The sequence below is a fragment of the Chanos chanos genome, chromosome 15 (assembly GCF_902362185.1).
Source record: "Chanos chanos chromosome 15, fChaCha1.1, whole genome shotgun sequence".
NCBI classification, from domain to species: Eukaryota; Metazoa; Chordata; class Actinopteri; order Gonorynchiformes; family Chanidae; genus Chanos; species Chanos chanos.
In genome coordinates this window covers 4,232,447-4,251,212 of record NC_044509.1, presented here as the reverse complement: position 1 = coordinate 4,251,212, position 18,766 = coordinate 4,232,447, and the positions used below count along the sequence as shown (strand labels likewise).

Here is an 18,766-nt window from a genome sequence, read left to right as displayed (position 1 = left end):
GATGGTTCAACTCTCTCTCTCTCTCTCTCTCTCTCTCTAGCCGCGGTGATGTCTTTCTTTCCACAAAAATAACAGAAGAGAGACAAAGCAACTTCATATAAGCATTGGAGGGACTAAGACTGTCATCGGGACATTCTTTTTGGAGTGTGTGAAATACACTGCTCCAGTTCACATGCGAATCGTATTGCAATTCCAAGCATACCGTAGACTACAGGCACACGTCAGGTGCCAACTGTAATCATTCGCTAAGAACTCACAAGGAGGCGGGTTTAGCTTTGTCAGACACACCCCCTCGCCACACTAGCTACGATCAGGAATGAAAAACGCCTTCAGCAGCGCAAGAACCCTTCACTGTACTATAGCGAAAACATGAACCGGGCCGTATTCAAACCTAGGACAAGCCAACTTAACGACAAACATTTAATTTTTTAGTTACTTTCTGCTTTAAAGGATCGTTCACAACCTTTTTTGGGTCCGGTCTCCTGTGTTGTGTTTGCCTGTTAAGCTGTTTTTCTTTTTCTTTTCTGTATTTCTTTTTTTTTTGCTCTGGATCTCTCGTGTCAGAAGATGTGCGTGGAAAGTGATGGATGCGAGATTGAAGGCTGCAGCAGTTCGGATGAGGTACACACGCTGTCTGGCAGCATGACTCCGACTCTAAGATCCAGCCCAGACATCCATCCGTGCAAGCCCGGAGAAAAAGTCCGAGCCGCGCTCTTACGTTGCCGGTCTCCGACTGCAGCTGCAGGGATTCTCAGTTTTGGAAACGTGCTCAACTATATGGATAGATATACCGTGGCAGGTAAGAGTGCGTTTTCCTTTGTTTAAACGGACGTTACAACGTACCAAGACACACCATATAGCAGCGGCTTCTCCCCTTCTTTCATTTTTCGCAGGGCTTGTTTGGTGGCATTTTTATACAATTATTTTTTTCTCCTCAGAAACAGTAGTTTGTTTCCGGATAGAGAAGTCGTTTGAAACAATGCTCGGAACGTAAACATTGTGGCTCAAATCTAGCGAAGCCTACAAAAGACCAGTAAAGCGGTCCGTTAAGCCTTTCTGCTCAACAACACTGTATGACTTTACGACTTTTCTGATCAAAGCAAAGGACTTGATTGTCACATGTTTGTTTACAGTCGCTCGGCATAATGTAGCAACATGATACTGACTGCCACATTGAATAATCAATAGTTCTTAATTTGCTCTGTTCAATTAAAGGCGAGTGTTCAATTAATATGGCCTTCGTACTCAGACCAGTTCCAATATGAAAACTAAAGACAGGGGAAAGGAGGCGATGAAATGTCATAGAGGCTAAATATAACCTCATAAAAATAATTCGATCAATTAAGCTACAAGCAGAATTAAACCATATATCCCAAATGGAAGTGATATTTCTGTCTTCGATTGTGGAGAATATGGCACGAGACAATGGAATATGCAGGTTAATGTCGTAACGAACCGATTGACGTGTATATTTGACTTCTTCTAAAATGACCCAATCTAGCTAATTGCTCAGTGATTTATTACGATGTTTTTCAGGTCAATAAGATAAGACATAATTTATGATTGTTGGGAAGCTTTGTGTTGGTAACTTCAGCTGCTATGGGCGTTCTTAATTTTTTCTCCAGTGATTTAAATGGAAAATAAACATATATTGTCTTTTACATGTATATATGCAACTGGGTTCACTTTCTGGAGGAGGTCAAACTGCAGGGGAGAACCCTCTCTCACTTAAGGTTTACCTCAGAGAGGCACCGGGCACGCGGGCTGCGTGTAGCTTGATTAGGTATTCAGAGACAAAACTAGATATCTCGGTAGTACGGTTCGTAAAATTTGTTTAATTTAAAAACCCTTACTTTCTGCACTGGGGACTTAGAGATGTCCAAATAATGAAAACAACTTTGTTTAGGAGTAAAGCCAGAAAGGGCAAAGCGATCCAACAGTCTTCTCCAGCGCGGCAGCTAGCTGCCACGTTTCCATAGAAACTGGCCCAGAATTAACCAATTAGTTTTCATCATGTGAGCAGAAACTTACAACAAATAACTGTTACACAAATACTGTTCGAACCTTTAGATGAAAAGCGGCATCATGAGGAGACGTTTTAATCGAGCAAGCGATTAAAATCTTTTATTAAACGACGTTGCAAGGCGTTAATTGAGTCAAATAGAGGATGCGTTACACTAACGTTGAGATGATTATCGTAGTTGACATGTCAGCTGGCAGATACTCCTGAATAATCTAAGACTGGCGTTTTACATAAATAACTAATAGGATACATAGAATAATGGGTTGATTAAACTTGTGTTCATGACCCCGTGTTTCTGGAGTGTTATATAATTTTCCACTCCCAGTTTTAATATTAGAGTGTCACCTAATTTCGTCCAAATGTCTCCTCCAGTTCAGAATAAACATGCGAGGTTTATTTAATAGGGTTTTTTTTTTCACGGCACCATTCTTCCAGATGAAATCACAGTTATTTGCAGCGAGTGGATTGTAAACCACTGAGTCACATCAGTAGATTATGTTGTGTCATGTAAAAGTTGATAACTCCGAGATAACGCTCTTAAGATGCTAAAACACAGCACAAAAGAGCACTAGATCGGTCATCGGTCTGAGAGCCTATGGGGTAAAAGACTCCTATCGATCGCAAATGGAGACTTATTTTTACGTGGCTTTGTCTGAAGTAACAAATTGTGTTTTTTTCTGTTCCAAACTGAAAACTGAGCGAATTCATCTCTGTTCTCTTCGTGCTTTGCGCATTTGCCGCACATCAACGACTAGGCACGAGGCAGCACAGAAGCGAAACGGTTAAATTTGGTGCCGCAGCATGTTCGGCGTGGTGAGAGTTGATTGTTCTTGACAAAGCCCGGAGATGCTGTCAGAGTTGTAGTTTCACAGAAGCTACATTGACAGAAAATAACCAAGGTCTCCCAAAATGTGTCGAGCATACTAATTTCCCAAGCCAACTAAAAGAGTATATTTCGAACGACAGCTGCAAATTACTGTGTTTCTTAAGTCTATTTCTTTAAAGAGCTTTTGACGTTGAATTGTTTTCACGTGGCTGTAAACCGCAAACATTGCCAGAGTGGCATTATTTCGTGATGTGGCGTGAAAAGTGTATTACGCGGCTTGTTAAGTGTTGTTTGAGCATAGTGGTTTGAAAGATAAATTGAGGAATTCGACCTACTCATTGTGCGAAATCACTGTGTAGGCTTAACTCGATATCTCCTACTTGATACGCGCAGAGGATGAGATGCCCCTGTGTACCCTGGATGCTGGATGAAACGCCAGTAGTAAGCTTCGGACTTACGTAAGCTCTCTGAGCAGTTTATCACTCTGTCGCTGTTTCGTACCTGTGTAAACTATGCTGTTTTGATGTGCGAAAAAGCATGTCTAATCCGCTTATTTCAAAGCCCAACCCAGCATCAATGCAGGTGGCATGACAAACCTACATCCACACAAATCCACAATCTTCTTTTGAGATAAAGGAGACCGTTACCGTAAGTAACGGCCAGGGAGGAACGCTTTGATGTGTTTCGGACTCAGCATCCATTCATTCAGATAATAAATCTCTGTCTTTATGAGACAGTGCAAAGTCATTTAGTTTTGCAAGGAGAGAGGGACAGAGAGACCGAGATCTTGTTGATTGCAAGGAGATTGCAACAGTAGTGGTAGTCAGTGTGTGTGTGTGTGTGTGTGTTTGCCACAGAGGACTGCTGCAGCAGAATGCATGTGAAACAGAGCAGGCAGGCTTTCTTCAACACCTCAATGCCTACCTCATGCTTTATGCATCAGTTGTATGTGCTTGTGTGTGTGTGTGTGTGTGTGTGTGGGCAGAGAGGAGTGCTGACGCAGCCACCCTGCAGTGCTGGAGATGACCACTCATCTGTGAGGAGTGTTTTTGTGTGTGTGTGTGTGAGTGAGTGACTGAGTGAGTGAGAGAGAGAGAGAGATGGAGGGAGAGAGAGAGAGAGAGAGAGAGAAGCAGAGAGAGAGAGACAGACATCAGGGCAATGAGGCTAAACTGCCATCTCCTATGTGTGATAGTCCTGTATGTGATAACCCTGTGCGTTTGTGTGTGTGTGAGAGAGAGAATCTAGGCTCATTCCTGGGTGTTTTCATGTTCTCCCCACTGCCCTCCATAAGGATCAGTAGATGATACATGAGTGATGAGAAATAGCGCAGAGCAGTCTGGGATCATCTGAAACATAAAGAGTGGATTAATGGTGAACACAGTGCTGGTGTCACTATCTCTCTCTCTCTCTCTCTCTCTCACTCTCTCTCGCTCTCTCTGTCTTTACACACACACACACACACACACACACACACACACTTTTAATAACGCCTTTGCAAACTGACAGCAGTCACCAGATGTTGGAGCGAAAACACACCGTTTTGATTTTTTTTTTTTTTTTTGTTACATTTTAACTAAGTCATTGCATTCACTGCCAGTATAATTTTTATGATCCTCTCTCCTCAGAATAGGACTGCTTTACAAGCTGTGACAACCCTTGGAAAAAAAAAAAGCAATTAAAGAACACAGGGCTGAGTGATCCTAGCGTTCACTTTAAAAGCAACAGACATTCACAAATAAATCCCTTTGGCAACAAGCAAACTCTCCCATCATTTTAAGCCAACCAGAAAGAGAAATCTAATTCTAGAGAAACAACAAAAAAAAAGAGAGAGCGAGAATCCATTTCTTTTCCGTTCTGGCTTGAGCTCTGTAATTTTGGCTCGTTCTGCGTTTCATTGATGTATATGTTTGGGGAAAGGTTAAAGAAAAGGTTATAATTTTGCCCCTGTTTTCCTCACTGGTAAGCAGCTCCTCTGGTTGATCTGTTTTTAGGCGGGCAGTTGAGAGGCAGCCAAACCGCTGTGAGGACCCGTGTGTCTGTTTAAGGTGATAGAGGCACAGAGACTGACAGCGACTGAATACCCCCCCCCCCTCCCCCCAACACACACACACACACACATACACACACACCGTGTCTATGTGTGTCTATGTGTTTGTTTACGGCTGGGAAAATTGTATGTGTGTATTCGTATTTAGTGTGTTTATGGATATTTAAGACTCTTGTTTGTGTGTGTGTGTATGTGGGTGGTGCAGTGAAGTGTGTGAGTGTGCGTGCGTGCGTGTGTGTGTGTGTGTGTGTGTGTGTGTGGGGTACAGTGCAGACAGGCACAGCTGTCCTGTGTGTGTGTGTGTGTGTTTTGGTTAGTTCGGTTAGGTTGTCTGGGTCTTGGCTCTTATAACTCAGGGCTGCCACTGAATGTGTTCTCTGGGCTCTCAGGACAGCAACACACTCTGTCTGTCACTCTGAGCCCAGAAACACACACACACACACACACACACACTCCACAGGTCTCAGATGCTAGTCTGTTTGTGTTTCTGTTTCTCCTTTCTCCCTGTTCCTCCAGTTTTTCATTTTCTGCCTTTCTTCCTGTCTTCTCATTCCATCCATCCTTCTCATTCCTTCTTCTCACTTGCTTTTTTTTTCTCAAATTCTTCTCCTCTCTCTCTCTCTCTCTCTCTCTCTCTCTCTCTCTCTCTTTCTCTCTCTCTTCTCAAACATAGGTCAGGTGTAGATTTATGGTGACCTGGGTTAGCCTGTGTGCTCTTGCCCTGCTCCACAACCCACAGTTTCCCTGTAGGCAGCCGCAGCTGTGCTACCTCCATCAAACCACCTCCACCACCTCTGCAGGCCCACTGAAGAATGCCTTTGATGGGCCTGAGGTTTCGAACCATTTGCATCTGATTAAATTTGTGGTCAGTTTAAATAGTACAGAATACATCTGAGGCTGTCTGCGTTTTCTTTTTAACAGACGGTTCAATCTCGCAGCCAGATTATGGTTCAAAGGGGATTTGGAGTTAGGAGAGAATATCGCGGGGTGGGAGAGATAGATGGAAAGGCCACTTAAGACTGATTTCATATTTGATTTTCCCGTTTTAAGCTCAGGACCTCTCTAACGAGACTGGGCATCCCCCTAATGAAGGCAGATTGGCCTGTTCCTTAAATCTCATAATCTGGATTATACTCAAGTGCTTGCCTGCAGTAGATCAAATGGTTTTTGAGTGCATGTGTGGGATTAGGGCTATTTGTACTGGTGGAGTGCTTAATTAGGATGGCTATGATGACACAGTAATCCAGTCATCCTAGGACCCCCCCCCCCCCCTCCCGGAAGAAACACAGATTTGGCTAATGTGAAAAATGTACACACACACACTCACACACACACATACAGACACACACACACAGACACATGCGCACACACACACACACAGACACACACAGACATTCACACAGCCATGTCTAAGACAACTTCTGGCACGTTCCCTGTGTCTGCCTGACTACCAGTGTCTGCACTAACAGACACAGACGCACATAGACACAGGCGTCTCCCAGCGCACCAGTAACTTCCCTTAAAATCCCTTCAGATTGACAGTAAGATTCTAAAACAGCAGAGAACAGGCATAGAACCTGTTTTTACAGTAATGCTGCATTCGGCTGAAAAACTGAGATTTGAATATGAGTGTGCATACATGTATGTGTGTGTAACAGAGAGAGAACGAGAGAGAGAGAGAGAGAGAGAGAGAGAGAGAGAAAGAAAGAGGGAGGTGAAATGAAATGAAAAGAAATGGGAGGCGGAGGAATATTCAAATCTCTGGGTCATGTCGATCTTGAGAGAGGAATAAATTATGAAGAGAAAATACACAGAATGCTCTTGACTTGTGCATTTAAATGATTACAAATTGGCAGGTTGTGTCTGAATTCAACTCTGAGGTTTTTGCCTCAGTTCCCTCAGACTTGGCTCTCTCTCTTTCTCTCTCTCTCTCTCTCTCTCTTTCTCTCTCTCTCTCTCTCTTTTTCTCTCTCACTCTCTCTCTCTCTCTCTCTCTCTTTCTCTCTCTCTCTCTCTTTTTCTCTCTCACGTTCCGTTTTTACAGCGCACACATTAAAGGCTCCCAAACGACACCGACAGAGGCATTACGGAGATGAAGAAAAGCCCCAGTGACTCAGTTTACGTGCCAGTGTCTCTCCTCTGAATGCTCTCGCAGCTACTGCCGTCAGCCCAGTTTTATTTCTGTGGGTTTGCGAAAAGTTCTAAGAGTCTGGATAACTCTTTAGAACCGGCTGTAGAACATAGTTTATGACAGTAATTTGTTTTTTTACCAGCGATTTACCTCTCCAATCTTATATAACTATATATATATATATATATATATATATATATGAATGTGTTAAAAGAGTTTTTTGTATTGTTGTAGTGGAGAGAAGGTATATTATAAATATAATGACAATATACTGGGTACCTGAATTGAGCATTACAATACGCTATAGTGTCTGGGAACACTTTTTTCCACTGTCATCATACAATGACTTCCCTCTCTTCCCCAAAATCATATTCTCATCGCTGGTGTGTGTGTGTGTGGGTGTGTGTGTCCGTGTTGTTTCACTGTAGAGACTGGCCTCTTTGTGTACTGTTCCACTCAGGACTATTCATCCACTACACACTCTTATACTCCTATACTCTTATATCTCTTATACTTTTATATTTCTGCGGTTCTGTACATTCTATTTATTGCACATGTACATATATATTCCCTTATATATCTCCCTATATTACCCCTATATTTACCTTTATTGTTCTTTCATTATTATTATTTTTATTTAACTGCTACACTTGCAAGTTGAGCTGGCCCCAAGAATTTAATTCCTGATAACGATGTCCACATTGTTATCTAGTAAATGACAATAAAACTTGAAACTTGGTTTGTATTTAACTTTTGTGAGCACGAAACGGGAGCAGCTGAAATTAGACATGACCTCCTCTCCTCTCCTCTCCTCTCCTCTGTAGACCATGTCTTTAATGTGGCTGCAGCAATCGTAACCCACGAAAAAAAAAAACCCTGAGTCAATTCCGTGACAACCGTCACGTTTCCTGAGGGTTAAGCGTAGCTAGTTAGCTCAGCCTCGCCCCTTTACAATTTTGGCGTGAGAGAAAGAATTACAGATTGACTTCAGAGAGATTTCTGGAAGCTTCTGTTGCGATACCCCCTTGTCTCCCACCCCCCTTTTTTTTTTAAATCTTCTTCCTCCGCAGCCTAGTGACAAGCACACATCCGTGACCTAAGATTTCACCACAACAATGAGGTCAGTGGATAAATATATGAGGGAGAGGTGGCGATAGCGTGGCAGTTATTTATATGTGACCTGCTTCGGGCGGGTTTTTAGGTGGTCCACGTTTGGGAGATCGCTGCCCCGCGAAAGGGCCGGGTCTGGGCGGGGAAGCACATTACGCTCACACGATGCCTCTAAATAAACGACCTTTGTTCTGGTTCATTTCATAAAGGAGTTTGTTTTTTCAGTGAAACTTCGAATATGTCGGCTGGACGCAACGTGTGACTTTTTTGTGGGGGGGGGGTGTTAGGGATGACAGCTGCTGGGTTTGTTTTGATTTGATCCTTCTCGTGTAATTTGGGGGTCTGTTTTTAGCTCTCAGCATGTTTAAACAGATACGGGGGAGGGCGAAGACCGGGACAAGAGGAGGGGGGGTTTGTGGAGAGAGACAGCACGGGGACTTTTGCCCTCTAGACAGGGATTGTTTTGGGATTACAGACGTCAAAGTTAAAGTGGAGGGAGTGTTTCTTTGGTCATTTGTGAGAACCAGCACACCTGTGTCTTTCACACCTTTTTGAAGTTTTAGTGTGGTGAACAACACACACACAAACACACACACACGCACAGACACATGCACGCACACACACACACGCATGTGCGTGCACACGCACACACACAGAAAGAGAGAGAGAGAGAGAGAGAGAGAGAGAGAGAGAGAGAGATGGTTTTGCTAAAGTTATCCATGTATGGTTAGTATGTGGAACTCTCAAAGCGCTCCATAGGCCACACAGACCTTCAACAAAAGACTACAAAAGATACATCAACAAAAGACTACATTGCCCACAATTCATGAGTAGAATCAGGGCTCACTGTATGTTGCACATTGACTCTGGGCTTTGGAGTTCTCAGAAACTGATCATTCTGGATGAATGAACCCTATGAGTCACCCTATAGTGAGATTATCATTAGTTTTTCAACAACATGTGGGGATGAGGTCTATGGTGTCTTCATCTTTTTTTTTTTTTTTTTACATAACTCTTGCTGGTGTGTAAATATATTCTAACAGCAAACTGGTTCTGCATTGGCTCATCTGAGGTGCTTAAACTGGAGCACAGAGGTCACAGCTACATTCCATCATAGAGGTACTGGACGTTTTCCACAGTAGCTGAGATAATATTTAGAGTGGACTTTTGCTGCAGGTCTGTGTTTACTGACTGTATTTTCTGAATGTAAACATGTCATTTTCCCCCATTCACCAGTGAATGAGTAAATAATCAACAGCACAGATTATGTAACAAGTTTAGCTCCCCACAGGTATTAGAGGGTGTGTGTGTGTGTGTGTGTATGTTTTAATTGCTCTGTCTGCATGTATCTGAATATCTTAGTTGTACATTTTAACCTCGTTTAGAATTGCCTATGTGTGCGTGCATACATGCGTCTATAAGATAAGTGAATACAAGATTACATTGGGGTCATTTTCTCTCTGTGATATGACATGTTTTTCTGTGATTTCTGCAGACTGTCTCAGTGACAGAGAGAGAGAGAGAGAGAGAGAGAGAGAGAGAGAATGTCTCAGAGGAGTGTGGGTAAATTAGGGCACTGACCTCTCTTTGCGGTTCTGATGTCTGTGTTAATGAAGAGGTCAAAGGTTATGCCTGTGTAATAAAGTCTTACACCAGGTATGACTAGGATGATTTTACCATGACAAGAGTTTATTTGTCTGTGTGTGTGTGTGAGTGTGTGTGTGTGTGAGTGCGTGCATGTGTGGTGTGTGCGTGTGTCCGTGTGTGTGTGTAATGGAAGGATTTCAGTTACAGCCAGAGGTCTGGGCAGTTTCTTTACTGTGTTGAATCAGCAGGCGTGTGGTGGACAGAGATGTGACTGAGTGTTAAATGGTATTTTGCTTTAGCATTCTTCACAAATCTCTCCGCCCAGAAAAACACTCACCCTTTCATTTTGGAACAGGTACACAACCTACCCCCACCCGCACTCACGATACAGGTAGTGTAGCACACAAACGTTCATACTCACACACACACACATACACACATACAAGGACAAAGACGCACACACACATACACACACACACACATACTCACACACACACAAGGACAAAGACGCACACACACATACACACACACACACACACATACACAGTCATACTGCATAATATTCAGAATGTTTTTGGTCTCAACTACTGAAATTTGTCACAGAAGCCAAAGGTGTGTGCATGAGTGTGTGTGAGTGTGTGTGTGTGTGTGTGAGAGAGAGAGAGAGAGAGAGAGAGAGGGAGTGGCCTCTCATGACTCAGGAATGTGGTTGTATGAGCAGAGGAATTAGAATGATGCCTTTGTTATTTTTTTTCCCACACTACCTGTTCTGATCAGTTAGTCATAATCTTCTCTCATTTTTCTACTTTATCATCACACATCTTCACTCGACCGACACACAGTCAATTCCTCAGAGTCCCGCATCCGTAACTTAATCTAAAACAGCAAACATTTTCAATTCTCACAATCTCTACCTGGGCACTTTGTCTGTCCCTGTCTTCGGTCTGTGGTGGGTTTTTGGGGTGTAATGGGATCCAGAATATTCTAGCTGATCATTTTTCACACGTCAGGATGAGAGAGAATGGGAGATAGGTTTGTCTCCCCTGGTGTTTCACGCGCAGTGGTGTGGAATTAAATCAGAAATGAGATTAATGGGTAATTCATGAAGAGAGAGAGAGAGAGAGAGAGAAAGGTAAATGAATGAGACTCAGATTGGTTGTAATAAATGAGGGTTTTGGGGAACAGATGGAAATAGAGCTTTCCCTCTGTGTGTGTGCATGCGTGTGCGTGCGTGCATGCGTGCATGCGTGTGCGTGCTGTGGGTCATGGCTAAGAGCGGTCGTTTTACATCCTAAGCTGTTACTCCAACTAGCTAACCTAGCAGAATACAAAGATGAGTCAGTGAAAGGACAGGAAAGAGTCAAAAAGAGAGAGAGAGAGAGAGAGGGAGAGAACACATTTACGACACTCAGAGCTAGAGTTGTGTAAACCAATTGCTAAAAATATTCAGCGTAAATGAGTCTGCCCCCGAACTGAAGGAGCAGAAGCTAAAACATTCGCTCTTCTCCGTAAACCTGACGTTTAAGATAAATCAGAGAGATCAAAAGAACCATGAACTTCAGCTTTCCCTTTGTCTCTCAGTTTCAGATTCACACCACAAAAGGTGAAAAGACATCTTCAATTCACGCCGCACAAAAGAATTGAAACCACCCAAAGGAAGTGAAAGTGAAAAAAAAAAGAGATAAAAATAAAAAACAAAAAAACAAAAACAAAAACAAAGGAACACACAGACCCCATTCTTAGTCAACAATCCCTGCCAATCACAGTGACGCCTCTCATTGATTGGCCGAGGCTGAGAAAAAATATGAGCGGGCCCCAAACTTTTGACAAGTGAAGCGCACTCATCCTCAGGTTTTCCCTCGCTCCATCACTCATCCTTCCTCTCCTCTCCTTCCCCCTCTCTTTTTTTCTCTCCTCCTCCCCTGTGGCCTTTTTTTAAAAGCACTCTGTCCATTTTTGACAGACCAGTAAAGCTAAAGCTTGCTCATGCTAAATTGAGCTTGAAAAACCAGCCTTCACCCCACACCAGTCGCAGCCTCAGGCGCGGTGAACAAGAAAAAAAAAACACTCACACCCTGACCAATTTACCTCTTCTCCAATTCTCTCTCTCTCTCTCTCTCTCTCTCGCTCTCTCTAGCACACTTTTCTGTCATTCAGTCTTTTCTTCTGCATTCTCATTCCTCCGTGTCGGTTTCTGTCTCATTTTTTCCCCTCCTCTCCCCCCTTTACCACTGCTTCAGCCTCTCCTTCTCTTTCATTTTCTCTCTCTCTCCCTCTCTCTCTCTCTCTCTCTCCCTCTCTCTCCCTCTTTCTCTCTCTCTCTTAGATGAGTTTGGTTCTCCATGCTGTTTGAAGCTGTATTGATTTCTCTCCTGTCTTCATGTTCGACATCAGGGAATGAAAGAATAGCAGAACCCAACAGTAGGAAAAATCTCTCCGCTCTGCGTTCTATCGCTCCGGCGACCTCTGATCGTATATGAACGCTGTTTTCCAACCGTCACTTCATCAAAGAAAAACTGTTGAAATTAAAGCTCAGGCAGACCGTTCATGCTCTGGTACTGTAGTTAATGTCGACAATGTCTCAGCCGCGTTTCTAGCCAATTAAACGCAGAGTTTCAGAAGTCGCCGTCTCTGAAATGTTCGACTAATTGCAGAAGCGTTGCAAGCATCCTGCCCAGCTCCTGCAAAATGGCGGTAATTAAGGTCACTAATCAAGCACTTTTTTTTTTTCTCCCCTCTTTGCTAATTACGCACAAAATCAGACCATACTGACACTCAGTGTAAATCCCAGCCACACACAGACAGACAGAAAGATGGCACAGAGAAAGAGACAGAATGATAACAAAGGATGCAATGCCTCAATCACAGAAAGCATGAGAGAGAGAGAGAGAGAGAGAGAGAGAGGGAAATCTCATTAAAGGAAAGGGGGGAAACACCATACAGTTACTGTAATTCCTTGCTGTGTTATGTAAAAATTAAAAGCAGAGAGTGAGGATTACAAACAGGACTGAGCGAGCCGTGTGTAGGCAGCGTGAAGGAGGGAGAGCGTGGCGAGGCAGTGTGTGTGTGTGTGTGTGTGTGTGCATCAGGGACAGGCTAATTGAGCTCTCTGACAGTGAGCTGTTGTAGGACTGGTGCTGCTGCCCAGGCCATGGTGTTCCACTCTGGAGATCCTTTCTGACACAATCAGATTCACCAGCTTAATTAAACATCTCTCTCTCTCTCCCCATGTGTGTGTGTGTGTGTGTGTGTGTGTGTGTGTATCTGGCGGGATTAATTATAAGGTCTAATGTGAGCAGTTAGCGCAGTCAGGACAGGAGGATGTTAGCACTGACCAGAATTCTACGTATCCAGAGATGCTCTTTTAATCTCAGTCTTTCCAAAAAAAAAAAAAGAAAGAAAGAAAAAAAGTCAGCAGTCCCTTTCTGAAATCTCTCTGTTTCTCTCTGTTCCTTACTGCTTTTGTTGCTCCCTTTATCTAGATCTCCTTTAGACTTAAAGAAGAAAACCACTCAGCTCCGAGCATGAGGGTTGTGGCGATAAAAACTAAACGTCTTTAGAATTGCGGCGATTGCAGAACCGTCTTAAATAAACACTAAAAGTAGCGTTTCGAAGCGTCCTCAGTAAACCGTAATACCAGGTGTGAATAAGGAAAAGGCCGTTGGTTCTCATTCATTTCACGACGCGTTAAAAAAAAATTGCCCCTCGCTTCAGTGCATCGTATTTATTGAATTGCGCGGCTATACGTCTAGCGTGTTAGCTCACACACGAGCAGATAAGCCCCCCATGTATTATTGATGTTCAGTGCTGTCTGTATGTCTGCATCCAGCACCGCCAGAAATTGCGGTCTCTTTTTTTTCTGTCGTTAAAAAATTGAAGAGCTTTTTGCCAGCGGGGGGAGATGAGATATGGTATAGCTGGATTTTCGGTTAGAGGAAGTTCTAAGTCCTGGCATTACGGGGGTCACACACACACACACTTCGTTTACACTCTCATCAGCAGCAGTTTTGTAGGTGTATGAGGGGACAGAGTGAGGCTGTGTCTGAGGAGTTTAAGTTGGATGTGTGATTATTATGGGATGTGCGTGTGTGTGAGTGTGTGTGTGTGTGTGTGTTGAATGTTCACCACGGACAGACAGAGAGAGATTCATCGGGGTTTCTGCCATGGACAGGAGCGTGTCTGTAATTTATTCAAACAAAGTGACACAGAAACGCGACTTTTTAAAACCCCCCTTTCTCTCTTTATCCGAACACAGAGCAGAGAACAGTCACTGCCATTCACAGAGACAACAGCATATCACCATGACGACAGTACCAAAATAAAATTGAGATTTCTATTGTGGAAGATTAACCCTAAAATCTAAAATTTAACATTAAAATTTAATCTTTGCCATAACCACACTCTGTTTAGCATCCCTAACCCTAAACCCCAAATATGCCTATGATGTCACTGTATAAAACAACAGTATGTGTGTGTGTGTGCGTGTGTGCATGTGCGTGTGTGTGTGTGAAGCCTAAGACAACACTCATATGCAAAAAACTCGTCAGCCAAAGGTGTGGTAGCAATAAGGAATTAACGTTGCGAAAACAAGACAGTGAGGGATTTCCCTCCGCCTACCACACTCACACTGGACATGCAGAGAGTCCCCGGGTCTGTCCGAGCCCAGGGTTTTGGCCACGGCCCGCTGTGTTAGGGTGAAGCGGAGTGGAAAAACCCTCCCTCCGCCTGCTGATGTGTTGGTGCAGACCAAAAGGAGTAAGGAACAGACGGTCAGGAGCCCCACAACCACAGACAGGCATAGTTGTGGTCAGACCCTTTTTCCCTGTTGCTGAGTGCACACACACACACATACACACACACACACACACTTTCACTCTCTCTCTCTCTGTTTGTCTCTCTCTTGTGCACGCTCCCTCTTTGTATCTCTCTTTCTTTCTTTCTTTCTTTCTCTCTTTCTCTCTCTTGTGCCCTGTTGGTCTAGTGGACTAGTGGAGACACAAGAAGAAGATTAGTTTTCGTTGAAGGAGTGTTGGATTCAGTGTGCGTTGTCCTGTGTGCTAACGGTCTGAGAGTGAGCGAGTGAGTGAGTACGTGAGTGAGTATGTGAGTGAGTATGTGAGTGAATGAGTGAGTGAGTGAGTGAGTGTGTGAGTAAGTGTGTCAGAGAGCGAGCAGGCAGACTGAGAGAGCGAGAGAGAGGCCATGCGTATCCGCGTGCAGAAAGAGGAAACACTCTTTTACCACAGGGAGAGGTCTTACACAGGATATGGAAATGGAGAAACAGTCAGAGAACTCCAGAACACTGCAGCTTAACCTACCCCAGACACACACACACACATCCCTCCCTTCTCATTACTGTAAGCCTCATTTCCTACGATCCTTTGCTCTGTACTCTCCTCTTTTCTCCTCACATATACACAGTATCCGTCTCTATCCTCTGGGCTGTTGTAAATGGGGCACTGAGTTGCCCTCATCCTAACCTACTTCTCTGTGCTCTGAAATAGAACGGGGGACTGCAGGTCCACCAGTCTCTATTGGGGATTGGTAAATGAGGTCTGTTCCATCCTGCTGTGCTCCTACATTTCTCTGTATCTCTCTCTCTCTCTCTCTCTCTCAGCCTCTCTATCAGTCTCTGCCTCTCTCTCTCTCTCGCTTGCTCTAGCTCATTCTGTCATTCTCTCCTGGGGGCACAGACATTGGTGTGTCTGGGCTCTAAATAAGGAGGTGCAAATGTGTGTGTGCTTGTGCGCGTGTGTGCTGTTCACTGAATACTACCGTGTCAGGGATCTAAGAAATGCCTTTTGAATTACTGTTTGTGTATGTGTGTGTGTGTGTGTGTGTGTGTCTGTGTGGAAGATGTTTGTGTTGGTGGGTTCATATGGACCAAATTCGATTTCACCCCCAAAATCCACAAATGTCACGTTGGGTTTGATTCCTCAAAGGGAAAGAATGTTTATTCCCCGCTTTTAAACACAGAGAGACGTCAATGCAAAATCCACTGGTGAGGTCAGTGACCAACTGTTACGAAGCGTTTTTCCTTCAGCTTAATTCAGTCAAGTTTACTTCAATTCACTACAGTTCAGTTTAATTCAATTCAACTCACTTCAGTTCACTCCACTGTAGAAAGTGCTTTGCTACACTTCAGTCTTTTCAAAAAATTTTTTTTTTTATGATGCGCAATCACAGCTGACTGCTAAACCAATACAAATCAATGCAAAAACACAGACGACTGCAAAAACAGCAGCTAAACACAGCAACTGCCCCCCCGCAAAACAGCCACAAAACACTGCAGAACAGTTGCAAAACTCGGCCGACTACAAAACACAACAAGCGCAGGAGAAACAGCATAACCACAGGTGACTGCACACATGCAGCCACGAGCTCATTCTGTCTCTGAAGCTCTTAGCCCCATCTTCCACAGAGCAATCTCCACACACACACACACACACACACACGCACACACCGGCCCTCGAGTGTTGTGGATCGGTAACGTAACCGTCTCGGGGGGGGGCGTTGAGCAGCGAATGTTTCTCAGCCTGCTCTTTATAATGGACCCTATTGAGCGCCAGTGTGAATGAGCCTGCTAACCATATCTATACCCATGCCTCCTATAGCACCGCGCCGGTCAGCTGATCCGACGGGGAAACAAACGAATGCGTCGGATGCTACATTAGCACAGAGTATAAAGCCAGCACTATCGACAGCAACAATAGAGGCTGTCTCCAGTTTCCCACTTCGGCTTCACCCTGGGAATGGACCGACTGGCGAACATTAGCATTTGAATACGTCTTTTTCCTCCTTTTCTTTTATGATTTTCTGATGAACAACAAACCTGTGTTTTTCACATTTTTTTTTTTTTAAAGTAGGTTTTTACTAATATCCTTCTAACTGGAAATGGCCACTTAGCCATTCCTAAAAATCTCTCCGGCCCTCAGAACACGTCAGTTATGCCACCTCAGGTCGGGCGATGAGGGTTAGCGCGTCGTTCGTGTGAAGTCAGCCCGAAGTCGATCTGAGGGGAATGTTTTTTTAAACAACGTTGAGATTAGATCTTTTTGTAAATACCCGATACAGCGTAGGCACAGTTCCAGTCATTTTCAGTTGAAAGGCAGCACGCCTCACTGATTTGGTTTCCACACAAACAGAGAGAAAGAGCTTTGGAAAAAAACACGAAGAACTTTGTTCATACAGTACCTGCGTTACCCCCACTGACATGACCGCCATGGACATGACTGATCAAAGAAAACAAAAACAAAAAAACAAAAACAAAAAAACTTTCAACCACTTCCAGTTAACTGTGGTGTGAAGGTGTGAAGCTGCTTGCTCTTGATCTTGACCAAACCTGTTGTGTTCCAATGTAAACTTATTAAAAGACTAAACAGGTAGCATTCCAGTGCTAGTTTTGGGAATGTACCATGGTGTGTCTGTCTACCATTTGCTAATAAACTCATCTTCAGGGTTTCCTCCTCTGATACTGAAAGCAAGAACGGTTCAGATAGGGACAGAAACAAAAGGTTTTTGGGGGGGGGTTTTTGGGGTTTCTTTTTTGCTGCTGTGGCGTACGGTATACAAGGAAGTTTTGAGTGCTTATGAGTTTCCTACAAATCCGAGGTAGTCGGAGCGACACAACAGGTGCACTTGTTCCGGAGATGCACTTGGAGACGTTTCAAGATTCCTCTTGGTCAGTCTGACCTTTCGTCCAGCTTGCTGTGCCCGCGGTGTGTTGCCATGGCAACACCTGAGCGCTGGTGCCGTCAGGGCGGGGCAGAGGAGGAGGGTTGATGGTGCCAGAGATGCCCGGTTGGCATAAATATAATCCTGTCTGAGATTTTTTTTTTGTTGTTGTTTTTTTTCCCTTTCACAAACCTAACACAATTGTCAGCACGCAACTTGCCATACAGCCAGGGCTATCAACCACGTTGAGATAAAGGCATTTTGTGTGATCTGAAACAAGCGTTTTATATGGACATGTTCAAAGTATGATATCAAGATTTGGTACAGATAATGTGTTGAGAGAGAGAGAGAGAGAGAAAGAGAGAGAGAGAGAGAGAGAGAGAGAGAGAGAGAAAATGTAGGACAAGGGCAAACCATACCAGTGCAGTTTCTCTGTGGAGTGCACATCACTCAACGATGCACTCACACACACACACACACACAGACACACACACACACAAACAAACAAAATATATGCAAGTTTCCAAGTAAAGTCTTTTCTACTGTGAGCTTCACAGGAGCCTCTGACGTTTCTTGACAAAGATGTGTAGATAAGATATGTCATTTTATCTGATCTCGTGATGATAATCAGTAGCAAACCGTCATGGTGGAATTGACTTGGACATCAGCTTACAGTTTCTTTTGCATTAGACAAACACAGTCAGACACACACACACACACACACACCACCCACATATCCCAGTGTAGGTGTGTAGGATGTAGCTGGCACAGTGCCATTGCGACTGTATTTTGGGGTTTGGCGGGTGTGGTGTAGGCAGGTGTGGACTCTGTTGGGGGGGGGGGGGGCGGTGTAGGATATTCGCCATCTGGCTCAGGATTCCCCCTCACACTGGGATGAGGATGGGTCTGGCTGGAGAGGGAGAGAGAGTTACAGATTATAAGTGGGCAGAGGAAAAACAGAAAACAGGCCAGTGCCCAGGACTCACTTCATCTTCCATCACCAAAAAATGCGTTGGAGTTAAATATTAACGACCTTCTCTGCGTTAGAACAGTCGGTCCAGTTTAACAACACCCTGCTTATCACTTCACTTCAAATACCTATTTTGTCGATAAAAACGACTAGTCGAGGATTCACGGAGCAGAATTTAACTGAGTAGAAACAAATAGTTCATCATAAAGAGCTCAGCATCAGAAATGTAGAAGGTCTAGGTAAACACTTTCGTCAAAAGAAAGACAGTCGTTTAAATCTGATTGGTGCCGTTAATGGCATGTTAAGGAATGCTAATCGGCTACGACGAAGGAATGCGAGCAGGTGGTGATGGTCTCGTGTGACAGGAATGCGGTGACGTTTGTCGGCGCCCTGAG

At 44.0% G+C, this 18,766-nt stretch overlaps 1 protein-coding gene across 1 annotated transcript in view; it reads left to right on the top strand.

Moving 5' to 3' along the window:
* Positions 1-385: 385 nt before the first annotated feature.
* The window catches only part of spns2 (SPNS lysolipid transporter 2, sphingosine-1-phosphate), a 74,524-nt gene continuing 56,143 nt past the window's right edge, over positions 386-18,766 (top strand). The window contains exon 1 of the mRNA XM_030792443.1: positions 386-799. Coding sequence (XP_030648303.1) covers positions 568-799 — 232 coding nt within the window. The 5' untranslated portion in view covers positions 386-567. The remainder of the gene's footprint in view (positions 800-18,766) is intronic.